We start from the raw sequence: 13437 nt of genomic DNA on the forward strand, positions 1-13437 counted from the left end.
TTTGTTTTACATTACTCACTCCTTTGAGTGTGACTGACTGAATATTTGTCATTATTTCAGACAGTGACTCACCTGAGTCTTGTGGTTTGAAATATGTGACAGGTTGCCTTTCCCTTAAGCCTGGTACCTGAGAGTTAAAGGCCAAAAGATACAGAAGAAATTAGCCAACTAAAATGAAGCCCCCAAAGTTTCCCTCTATTTGCTCCTTCCTTCTTTTCTTGATGACAGACTACTCTAGGTAAAGGCTGGCTCAGCAAAGCACTCCTTTATCGCCATGGTTTATAGGCCATCATCACACACACACACACACACACACACACACACACACACACACACACACACACACACACACACACACACTTACTACTCACCTCAGCCCCAGCTTTCCCTCCTTACATATTCTGAGTTGTGAAATTATTTGTGTGTGCACGCATGTTTCTTTTTGTCACACCTACCATTAACATCAGCAACATGGTGTCTGTGTTACTTTTTGATTGCATTTTAACTTTTATCATCAGAACTGTGCTAACACACTCATACTGCGGCCTAGATCGGCCTAGCAGCTTGCTGCTAAATGAGACAGATAAAAGGATACTGGCACACATTCTCTTCCAACCCAATAGGCTGAGATGCTAAATAACAGCCTTGCTCTCTTCTCCTGCCCTCCATCACCCCGCTGTCACAGAGGTAAAGCCGTTGCCATGGCCACAGTGAGCCCGGATTTAATTCCTCGAAGAACCAATATCTGATTGGTTTATAGAGCAGATTTGTTCCAAGTTACATGGAAATTAAAACATGTCTTAAGTTGCCCTCTGCTGGCGGATTGCTGCTGTACAAACTGTAAATAGGCTTATTGTGTAATAGTTGTGATTTAAAAAAAAACTCAATGTCTATTTGCCAAGATTGTGGTAAATTGGCCATGATGAGAGCAGTTAGAGCAAAGTAGTTCAAATAAATCAATGCAAAAGATAAGGATCCTATATGTTCTCGATTCTATAGTCTACATAAGCCAACATCATGAACTTCCTCTTGACATTCCCTAACCTCGCATGTCAGTTGATCTTGCAAGTTGACCACACTCCTGAGATTTATCGGCTTGTGAATATTTATGTCCCCACTGGTTATGAACAAAACCCACTCCACTTAACATAAACATCCTGGAACAATATCTGTGGAGATTGAGTACCGTTTTTCCATGAGATTTTCCATGAGAGCACTACGAGTGAATCACTGCTTGTTGGAAATGATGACATTCATCCTGTCACATGTGTGCGTTATTACTTTACTTGTATTATAACCCTTTTAGATATTTTCTGTTTCATATTGATAGCACGGTTAGAATTTTACACCAACATTTCATTGCAAAACATAATCGCATGAGTATCTTCTCCTTTCTCTCTCATTACATCTCCTTTTCTCTTCCTCAAGCCTTATCAATCTCTCTCTCTCTAATTTTTCCACTGGGATGTGCCCCTAATGTGATGCCAAGGCTCCAGCTCCTATGCTAATAGCTTACATTTTCAGATAGGATAGGAGGAGAAGATAAATTCAGAAGGCAGGAGATGCAAAGGAGAGAATGTGTGAGAGAGGAAGAGTATGATTGATTGATTGATTGATTGATTGATTGAATTGATTGATTGAATACTTTATTAACAGTTTGCAAATAGTACAGTGGTACGATTATACAATGGTGCTAAAAAGATAACACAAAAAGCGCTAAGGGCTTGTTTCCATTGTGGCCCTGTGTATTCAATTCATTGAGACATTTAAAGACATACAATAATATACAAGACATCATCAACACTAGTAGCAATAAAACGTATATGTACAGTAAACAGTTTCTGGTGTTAAGCTTAGACTTTACAAGGACCAGTTACAAATTACAGGCAGGTACCTGTAATTTATATTTAATACCTGTAACCACCATAAAAGATTATGGCGGTTTTGAAGGAGGGTAAGGAGTCACACTTTTTGATGTCTGTTAGTAGGGCAATCCACATTTTGGTGGCATAGCAGTCAAACGAATTCAACCCCATGTTTGTGCCGAATCTGGGATGGACGAGATCGGTGGAGCTCCCTCTGGTGTTGTGCCTGTGTGTTTTTAAGTAGTTTGACAGGTACATGGGTGTCTCTGTAGTCTTAAGTGTCTTGAAGACCAGGCCCATTGCAAGTTGCTGTACTCTGTCCTTGTGCTCTACTCTGAGCCATCCCACCCTAGCATAATGAGCAGGGGTTATGTGAGTTCTAGGTGTGAGGCCAAGTAGTAACCTGACCAGTTTGTTTTGGCCTGAAGCCTTGTTTTTAATGCTTTTGTGGTGCTACACCATGAGGTGCATGCATAGTAAAAAAAAAGAAAAAAAAACATTGGATGAGTGCTCGGCCAGCTGGTGTCTCAGTGTGTTCCTACTGACCACCGAGGAGATCCTGAATAGAAATCTTGGTCAAATTTTCTGATTACTTTTGTTGCCATTTTTTCACAGGAAAGGTTGTCCTCTAAAATACAACCCAGGTAGGTAATTTCTTCTTTCCTTGTGATAACATTGTCACCCACTTTGACTGTGAAGTCTTTTGCCTTGCAGAGGTTAATTCTGGACCCCAAAAGAATGGATTCAGTTTTGCCCAGGTGTAATGATAGTTTGTTATCAATGAGCCAGGTGCAGATTTTGCCGAGTTCAGAGCTAAGGGCTTTCATGAATGATCAAGATGTAAACATAGAAGAAAGTCTAATGAACTAGTCCCCTGCTGTGCATGACAGAGATAATAACCAAAAAAATACAGTCTCTAGGGCATTACCAAATCCTTGCTTCATTCAAGTCTGTGTGTGGTATTCTTGAATCAAGGCTACTGATCAGATTCAGAACATTCATAAAAACTGGCTTTAGGCTTCAATGGAAATGAAATCGTGAGATTACACTGCCACCTGATGGTTAATGTATGTATCTCCCCAGCAACCTGTTGTGAACAGGCAAGGCAACCTCAAAATGGATCAGTCTGTATTTTTGCAGCATCATGCATTAACCTCCTGCTCCTGTGTGAAAAAAAACACGGTCTAGCCAGTCATGAACCATGCTGATCAAACTCACAATTTCCTCACAAAGTGTTGCATATTTTTATTGGACTTCATCTGGCAACCATTACTATTACAAGCTACATTCACCCACAGTGGGAGGTTGGCTGTGTGTGCCCTAGCAGTTAGCTTGTAAAAAAAAAACTATCTGTAGACTGACCCTAAAAACTCACTTCCTTGAAGTAGTTCACCCAAAAAATTACTTATTTTCAATCTATTACACACCCCATGAAACCTTGAATTCATGGAGATTTCTTAATTGTTTTTGTCGCATTCCTAAGCCAATAATAGGAGACTCAGTAGGTCATCAAATTATTGGCTTACGAATGTGACAAAAAAAATGAATTCAAGGCTTCATGGGGTATGTAATTGATAGAGTTAACTATACTCCTTTAAAGGAATATTTTCAATGAACAATCTTTTTCTATTCTCGCACAAAGAGCTATTGTTAGCTTCAATTGTTGTAGCCTACATACTTTATGTAACCAAACCCAAAGTGAATTAATTAAATAAATACTCACCTATGATGATCACATTATTAGAGACAAACTGTGGAAACACTCCAGCTTGTATTTGAACATATTTATAGTTTATTTCATAAGAGTGTGAACATAATTAACATGATAGTAATAAGTAGTTTGACTTTCAGTGATTCAGAAGTAATTTAATCATAGCATATTATATACACATTTAGTTGGTTAAAACATTTAGATAAAAGGAAGACTCAGCAAAGTTATGTCAGAATCAAAACTTCCAAGACAGATTTCCATAATCTGAATCTCTGATCTGAATGTGTGCTTCCCTGCTGCATACAAAAGACTGATTCGTCATTTTCACAGATAACAATTCACATGTGCTTCCTATAAGCATTTCACTATAGGCTATAGAATCTGAATAGTGTCATGTTGTCAACCTACAGTGACATTACAGGTCCGCTTTTTTATTTATTTTTTCTCCATCTCCATTTGGCATTACATTCATATCAGTTATTTTATTGACATTGCTTAAGCAAGCATCATCCTGATTCCTGCTAGCTCAGCTGTACAACACTTCACGTCTTCATTTACATTTGACCGCATAGAGGCAGAGGGAAACTTTTCTGAGCAACTCAGATGGTCGACACTGACCAGACCAGGTGTGTTTCGATCAGATATTTCCAGAAGCAAGTAGATATTGCCAGGGAACATTCAAATAGCTTTGAGCCTGTGTCTCAATGCTTTGCCTAACAGTGCCATCCATCTAATTTACCAACAAATATCACAAGCAGTAGTATTCCCTCTTAAACTATTTTGATACTGAGAGCCACTGCAAGATATTAACTACTTTGATTTAGTCCTACTGTCCATTCAGTATCCAAACCGAGGCCAACATTGCCTGTTGCTGTAAAGTCAGTCATGCATTACCAACTTCCAACATGTCTCCTGCACAGTAAAATCCTGAGTGTTAAACTGTGTAAAAATGTATCCATACTCAATATTTCGCTGTGCAGCATCTCAACATGTACATACTGTGTACAGTTCAGACACAGCAGGAAAGAGCAACAAGGACATCAATTTAAGTTTTGAGTGAAACATGCAAGCCCTCATCTGGATTTGCTTTTTCTTTCACTTGAATGTGATTGAGTGAGCTTGAACTTCAAATAGAACCCAAATGGAATGAATTCAGCGCTTCAAAAGGAAGCCTAAAGCCAAGTCTATGAAACACAATATAGTACTTCTACACAGAAGCACACTACGGTGTACGCACTCAAGCAAAACGAATGCTAAAAGTAATGGAAATATTTCTATGATCCTCTCAATGTCCTAAATGGAGAGAGAGAGACAAAGACAGGGGGACAGATGAACAGGCAGGTAGACAAGATCAAACAGGTAGACAAAATTGGGCAGACAAAATGTTAGAGGAAACAGATGGGCTGGCCATCTGGTAGACAGGTGAAAAAAAACATAACAGACCAAAGTAGAATGGATGGTAGACAGACAGACAGACACATATAGACAGTCAAAAGAGGGACAGAGAGACATAGAGAGACCAAGGGCCGACAGACAAAAAAGTAGACATACAGTATGGTCAGACTGCCTCAGACAAACAGACAAGGAGGCAGAGAGGAAGCTAGAAAGGCAGACAGATATAGAAATGTATGATAAGCAGACAGAGAGGGAGACACAATAGACAGAGAGGTAGACAAGGTAGATTGATAGACACACAGACAGATGGACAGCTGGGAGGCAATGCTGACTCTAGCAGGTTACATTACATGGAAATAATGTTGCTTATTCACCTTAGCAAAGCAAAGTTGATCTACACACACACACACACACACACACACACACACACACACACACACACACACACACACACACACACACACACACACACACACACACACACAGCCACACATACTGTATATGTCATGGGAATAAGGCACAAAGCAACAAACCACATTTCAAAAATAAACATAGAAAAACCTTCATAAAAACAACAGTTTTAACAGTTAGATTAAAGTCTTGTGGAATTCTTGGTAAGAAGAGGGAATCTGAGGATTATTTTCTCAGAAACAAGCTGCAGCTGTCATGTGAAAACATCCTAACCCTCTGAATTGGGGCTTTTAGCTTTTTCTTTAGGGACTTGGTTATGGAGTTACATCTTGGTGAGCTTCATAATAAGTCTACCTCCACAGATGCATGGCTGTCAGTATAAAAATAAGTCTATTTGGAATGAATTCCTGAAAAGTCAGCTTCTTTTGAAGATGCTTGTTTGTAAGTAAAAACTACCTTTTTTTCTCCCATTTATGTGAAATAATTTCACACCAATATGAGAATAAATCAGTTTGTGAAAAGCCCATTTCAGAGGATTGCAAAGTTTTCTCCAGACAACAGCAATACCCTGGTTGTTGTGCACTTGTCAGAAAATACACATGTGCACACTCGACACTTAAACATTCACAGTTCGACAACAACAAAAAATAAAACAAATAAAACTGCAACAAGACCTCAGTTCTATCAACACAAGACTGTCACTGAGATGTTGACAAAACAAGTGATTTACGCATTCTCTATAAAATCATATCAGGAAGGAATTGTATCAATTTACTCAATAGTTGATGACTGTACATGCATCTGTCCTACAAAAGCCAAAAAGCAGTGACTGCTTGAGCAATTAGCGAAAAACTAATATAATACACATATAAGGCAGTTACTGCTTTTGGCCTTTGTAGGGCAGTGTCTTCAAGGTTGCAGTCTACCTTCAGTATTGATTAACCGTGCGAAAGCAGTAAAAAGTATTCACGTAACTTGGTTATGGTATAAAAAGTGCGTTTGTCATGCTGTATATCCAATGTGTTCAATGCCTATATAAATACTGTAGACAAGATACATAAAAGGCTTTTGTTTTTTGTAAAACACAATAGAGTTCTGATTTTGACATTTTCTTCAAGTGTAAATAGCAATGCATTTGCGTGGTACTTTACAGTGTATTACAATTATATCAAGCAATCAAGCAGCCTTCCCACTTGAGATCTATATCAACGTATGTTGATTAAAAAAAAGGTACTATTCTCTTTGAAATTCATATTTTACAGCTGAAGAGTTTTGTTCCAAAATGCACACCATTTGAACATAAAGTGACATTTACTCTTACAGAATGACTGGAAAACGCATAGTACTTAAAAAAAAGACAAGTCCTTGGTGGAGGATGATATTTTCCCACTCAGGATATCTCTATGTTTAAGATTTCAAACTGGATTGGAAGAGAACTCTTCAGTTCTTATTTTACATGTGTGGTTGAGGAGCCATTCTTGCGTTCTTTTGTGCAAAACTCTATAGCATATCACTAGGTAATAGTGATAATGACATACAAAAATAAAAGAAGATATGTTGCAAAGAACCCCTTCACATATATCAGCTCTCTTCAAGGACAGTCACGAAAAAAAAGAAAGAAAAAAAAACAGCCCACAATGGCCCTTATTCACAAACCCCTCATCAGTATAGAATTCCTTCTGTTCTAAATAAGGTGTCATCAACGGTAACTTGGATTTCTTACACCGTACAGAACATTCCAACTGTATACAGCCATTTTCTAAATCACATTGACTCTCCACACAATAATGTATAATGGTGACAAAAATAAGCCTACAGTATGGGGGAACGAAGGCCAATATCATGTCAGCATCAGAAATTGGATCAGTGAGATGTATTATGTGACTTGGGTATTTTGGGGTCTTGCTCAAGGATACTAGTGCTTCACCAGTCAGACCAGGCCCTTTTGTAAATCCCCTTTTCACTCGCTCATTTTGCTGAAAGGTGCTGCCATGGTTAATGACCCCATCTCTTTATTTCTCTCTCTGCCCTTGTTGCCAACGAGGACAGAAACACATTGCAGGTCCTGAATACAGGCTCTGATGTAGCCAAAAAATATAGGTGTGCTGTAGTGCACGCTATTTAACTGGTTGATTCGGTTTGGGATCTTACATATCTTGGAAGGCTGAAAATTGCAGCCTATCATATGACTCTCTTGAAAAACTGAGTGGGAGATCACAAGCACGGGGTAGAAGGCTCTAGTCTAGTGGAATTCAATTCTGGGCCAGGAAGTGAAGCATGAGGGTCCAGGGGTCTTGACACAATGCCAGCCATGGGTAGTAGTCTCCTGCTATTTGTTTAAATGTCCTTTAATTCTGATAAGGAAAAACATTAAATGAAAAACTTAAGAAATCCCTTATCTGATGCCTGAAATGCATGTATTGTAATGTATAGTTTAAACCCTCCCTAGAGGTCTACGTGTGCACTGCATGCATTAGTACTGCGAGGACCCATAAAACCCAATTAGACCAGGGACACCAGGGAAGTGCAATTAACTGCAAGGCAGAGCACAAATAGCACATTGTGCCTAAACCATACTGCAGTTCTGTTGAATGGCCACTAGGGGAAGTGTAGGATGAGGTTGTTAGGCAGGGGGGCTGAGAGACAGACAGTACAGGATGTTTGACTCTGCACTGGAACAACAGCCTCTGTGATAGGCAGTACAAAGAACACTGGTCACCACGGCAACTGAGAGAGGGGGGAAAAAAGAGTAGGGTGGGAGAAACTGGAAAAAGGAATGGAGATAGGGCAGAGGGTGAGATGGGGGCAGAGAGAGAGAGAGAGAGAGAGAGAGAGAGAGAGAGAGAGAGAGAGAGAGAGAGAGAGAGAGAGAGAGAGAGAGAGAGGGGGGGACAGAGAGACAGACAGAAAGAGAGTGCCAGAGAGGGAGATATAATGGCAAAGATGAGGAGGATCCCAGAGAGAAAGGTACCATGTGTAAATATGTAGATAACCTGTTTGATCTCCTTTCCCCCTTGACCCCCCCCCCCATCCCCCTCTTCTTCTTCCCTTTCTTTTTTTCTATGGAAATAACGATACGATGGGAACTATGCACAAAAACGAATTTCACACACTTTTTTACTTCTGTAAACCTGTGATGTGACAATAAAGCTGATTGTGATTCTGAAAGAAGGACAGATGGACAGACAGAGAAGAGACAGAGTGAATGAGAAACGAGGTGACAAGGTTAGAAACTAGAAGAGACTCTGAGTGAAGGGTTGAGCCAGAGAGCCACAGACAGGCAGACATACAGATAGACAGACAGACAGGCATGGACGAAGGGACGTGTGGTAGTGTCAATGTGGTAATCACCGTGGTTACAACACATGTAAGAATTTAAACGGGGAAGGGGCCTGCTTCTGCCAATGTCTGCAAACCTGCTGCCGTGGTTACATGTTAGCAGGGATCACCATGGATACCATACCCTGTCTACCTCCGGGCTCTCTGCATGACTCCCTTTGAACTCTGGGTAAAAATAAAAAAAGAAAAGGAAAAGAAGAAGAAAGGTCTAGAGTGACAAGCCTGGACTGAGTCGATTTCCAACCAGGACATGCTTCACATGTTTGGCGAGGACACGCTCTCCCTGGGACACAAACGTCACGCTTGATCTGGGTGTGTGATGTATGTCCAATGCCATTCTGGAGTGATTTATTGACACGGGACTGAAAGGACACTGGCCCTCCCCTTTGATCCCTGTTTTTGCTTGATGTTGGTATTGACTGACTGGTGGACAGGAGTGACATTAAACACTTCCTGCATGCAACAGAATAAATATTGATATGTATCAGTTGTACGTGATAGATGACTTGTGGAATGGTCTGGACTAGAATGGAATGGGATAGAACAGAATTAAAAACACATGCCTGGTCTGTTGCAGCCAGCATGCAACCTTGGGCTGCTTACACAGGCAGTGTAAGCAGCCCACGGTTGCATTGGCGTGTGCCAAATGACAAAACATGATTCAAAGTTGTATTAAAAGATATATTATATAGATAGATCTGGTAAAAAAAAGGGGAAAAAAAGAATGGTGCTACAGGGTATCCTGGTGGTGGAATGAGTTTGAGCTTATTCACCTGTTTCCTAGGCTTTCCACTTCCTGTGTGTTTTCCACTTCCTGTCGATTTGATCCAATGAAATCCAATGAAACTGGTCAGATGACTAATGATATCCAATGAAATCCGACAGGAAGTGGAAAACACACAGCCTAGGAAACAGGTGAATAGGCTCAGACCTAATGGTGATGTCCTGTGTTAAAATAGGTCTCATCATGACCTGTGTTGACCGCTTTCCCCCCTTTCTTTCTACATTCTCTTTCCAGAAATCAGATAAAAACAGATACCAATCAAGGTTTAGATTGCAAAGACCTGTTGAGGGTCGATTTCCTACTTTCAATAAAAATGACAAATCCATGTCAATGCAAGTGATGTGCAATGCAGTGAGTATACTACACTGACTCTACTCTGAAGGACCGCTGGGCCCCAGTTGCAGTCTATGCTCAATGAAGAACATATGAACTCTCAAGGATAGCCTTTGTGCTGTCAACCATGACCCCACAGGTTCAAAGGTCACAGTGACACTGTCACCAGCAGAGGGAGGGAGAAATAGCGAGAGTTAGACATTTCTAACATTTCTGCACTTGAGTGAAAGTGGGGTTAATTATAAGCTAAGATAACTATCAAAAATATTTTGTTAGAAACTACAGGCACTGGTCAAATGTCTTCTGGGCCAAAGGACAAAAAGTTTTGTTCTGTGTGTCCCAGGTAACCTAAACAGTCACATATATTTATAGTATAACATTTCTACTCACTCAACCAGAGCTGCCAGTGGAAAATATCACAGGGTACATTTCAGCTCAGTCATATGACAGCGTAGCCAATGTGAGGTGGAAGTACAGGAGGAGGAGGAGGGAGACTTGTGGGGGACAAAGGGGGGGGAGAGAGCTTATTTAGGTTAGACATGTGGGGAGGTCAATGTGGGGAGTAGAAAATGGCTTCTCCTGCCCCCTAACCGGGGATTGAAACACCCAATAGAACTGTATATTGTACACATTGGTAATATGCATCTGTAGGGCCTCTGACACGTTGTGTAACATTTGGTATGCACATGGACAGGCCTTAAAAAGAAAACAGCCTCTTGCTCTACATGTCCAGAGTGTATACTCTTTTTACGGCCAGAGAAAGATGTGGGTACACTTCATATTCCCCCAACTAAGAGATAACGTTATGCCCACGAAAACAGATGGGTATAGGTTAGATGCTCAGAAAATGAAGGTAGACACAAGTGTGTGTACAATATACACCCAGTGACAGACATGGGTATCCCTACAAATTCAGGAAGAGATAGGGATTCTCCACATAGCAGTATAGCAGGTCTTCTTGGGCGAGTCTGGGTGATGACAGGTGAGGAGGGGTCTAAGAAGTCTGCTGGGCATCAGGAGGGATGCGCTCTGTGATCCAGCCGGTCACCTCTTTTAGCACGGACTCTGCCACCTCTGGGAGGTCATGGTGAAGGGCGTGGTACGCTCCTTCATACACCTGACAGAGAGGAGAGGAGGCGAGAGAGGACAAGAGAGGGAGGAAGTAGAATAAGCTGGTACAATCAAGCTTTGTTCTTTCCATTGTTTCATTCTCATGTGTTCTTTGTTCAGGGCTCCCACTCTTTTCAAGAAATAATTTTCCAGGACATTTTACACAACCCACACCTATATTATTATCATATTTGATAATACCACATTGTACCACATGCTATGGTTTGGATAATTTGGAAGGCATCTGTTTCAATTGCTGTGCAGCACCTTGTAACTCCTGTTTGAAAAGTGCTATGCAAATAAAGTCATTATTGCAAATAATAATAATTATTATTATTATCAATAAGAGTTGAAAGGAGAATATTATCTTTAACCAGTACAAGGAAGGTCCTTTTAACTGTTCTTGTTACGAAATATCCCTTCAGTGCCAAGATTCCCAAGTACTGTGAACTGTCACAGCAGGAGTGGCATTTCTGTTATAGGTGTGTCAACAAACTTGTGCAACTGAGACTTATGCAGTATCGCCTATGACAGCTATATCTAACTAACAAACAAATATTATTTCCTCTTTATTGGGAAAACTACAAAGACTGGATAGAGGACACAAGGACCAAGTTCATTAAATAAAATGCAATAAAACTCTCTTTTCTATCTCCTTCATCCTACTCATGATGAACCACGTGATGTGGTTGAGCTTTAGAAATACCACTTCCTTCTCTAAAACCTCAGAGGAAGAAGTATTTCTTCAGAGGTCACATGGTCTCCTGCATCCCACTTGCTGTTCTTTCAAACAGATGAACACTCACACATTGTGTGAGGGTGTAGGGGATGCTGCAACAAACTGAACTGAGACAGCATGTTCCTGCGACTACATGCACATAACGACAGGAGGTGTTTACATTACATTAAAAATGTCATGATCGTGACAGCCCTAACTGAGGTTGATGCAATCTCACCTTGAGTTTCTTGTCTCCGCTTTGGGCCGTGTCGTACATGAGCCTGGACCCTCTGATGTCACACAGCTTGTCTGCGTCACCGTGCAGGAGCAGGAAAGGCCAGGCAATGGATGGCAGCTCCCTTTCAATGCGCGCTGCCGCCCCCATCAGCTGCATGCCGAACGACACACGCATCCCTCCGTGGAAGTTCAGCACATCTGCATCGTATGCTGCCACCTTGGGGAGGGGGGTTAGGGGAAGGGGTGGTGTAGGGGGGGAGGAGGTGTCAGGGCATGAGGGAGTTTTGGGGAATGGATGTAGGAGGAAGAGAAAACAGAAGAGAGGAGAGTTGTGGAAGTTGGAGAAAGAGAGGGGGGAGAGAGAAAATATAGAAGTTGGGTGAGTGATAAGCAGTAGGGAGATGAGGGGAGGATGGAGAGAGGGTTGGAGGATGAAGATACGGTTAGAAGACAGGGTTGGAGGGTGGAGAGATGGTTGGAGGATGGTGAGATGGTTGAGGATGGAGAGATGGTTAAGAGAGAAGGGAGGGGGGGGGGGTGGAAGGTAAGCCAGTTAAACTGTGGGCCTGACCTGTGTGCTGCACACACTCTGCCAACAGAGCTATATCAGAGAACAGTCTGTCATATATTATGTATATCCTGCATGTCCTGTTGTAAAACGTACATGGACAAATGAGTCCCATACTTTAGCAGCAGTGTTAAATATTTATTGAATTGTACTGGGTTGTCGCTGCACCGCCTCTACCTCCATACTTGGCAACAGCGTTTCAGCTTTCTGATTCCGATCTACAGTACTTCATCTTGCCTGTAAATACAGCCCACAGCCCACTTGAGTTAGCCAGAAGGTAATACCCACACTTCAGAAGTTTATCTGAGGTTATGTGATCTGCTGCTTTGAGGAACGAATTCCAGAGAGAGGAACTGCGTCACTGTAGTGACCTGTCTCACATCTCACAGGAGGAACATGAAACTCTGACTCAAATGACTCATGAGATAGAGAATAGAGCAGTGTTAGGGAACATCATCTTTTTTTTAAAGAAGTGCAGAAGGCCACTAAAACAGGTGAGACAGTGGAGAAGGCATTTCAACATACCAAAATCAGCAAGTGTGTGTGTGTGCGTGCATGCGCGCGTGTGAGCGTACACACACTCACACACATATGCTAAAAATAAATTATTAAAATAATATTAATTATTTTAAGTCATAATGTGTAATTTTAAAACTTCCAGTCTTTTTGGGGCCACCGCTGGAAGCGAAAGAGTGGGTATAGGTGGCCTTGTATTTTATATGAATCCCAGTTAACTTTCACTTTTGTCTTTTGTCACGTTCTTGGATTCTTGGAAAACATAGCTGTGAATGTGAAACCGCAGCTGATGAAGAAATCTGAGGAATCCTCAGATTTCTTCATCAGCTGCGGTTTCACATTCACAGCTATGTTTTCCAAGAATCCAAGAACGTGACAAAAGACAGTGAGGAACCACAAGGAAGTGGAAAACATTTCTGTAAAGTCAGGTGACAGATGACTAACTTAATT

General features: G+C 41.2%; 1 protein-coding gene across 2 annotated transcripts in view; it reads right to left on the bottom strand.

Moving 5' to 3' along the window:
- Positions 1-3634: 3634 nt before the first annotated feature.
- mgll (monoglyceride lipase) overlaps positions 3635-13437 on the bottom strand; it is a gene marked incomplete at its 5' end in the record, with an annotated part of 53287 nt that continues 43484 nt past the window's right edge. For both annotated transcript variants that reach the window (XM_080445753.1, XM_080445752.1), the window contains 2 exons: positions 3635-10955; positions 11905-12120. In XM_080445753.1, coding sequence (XP_080301879.1) covers positions 10833-10955; positions 11905-12120 — 339 coding nt within the window. In that variant the 3' untranslated portion in view covers positions 3635-10832. The remainder of the gene's footprint in view (positions 10956-11904; positions 12121-13437) is intronic.

This window comes from Gymnoscopelus braueri (genome assembly GCF_963280865.1).
Source record: "Gymnoscopelus braueri genome assembly, chromosome: 12".
In the NCBI taxonomy this organism is placed as follows: Eukaryota; Metazoa; Chordata; class Actinopteri; order Myctophiformes; family Myctophidae; genus Gymnoscopelus; species Gymnoscopelus braueri.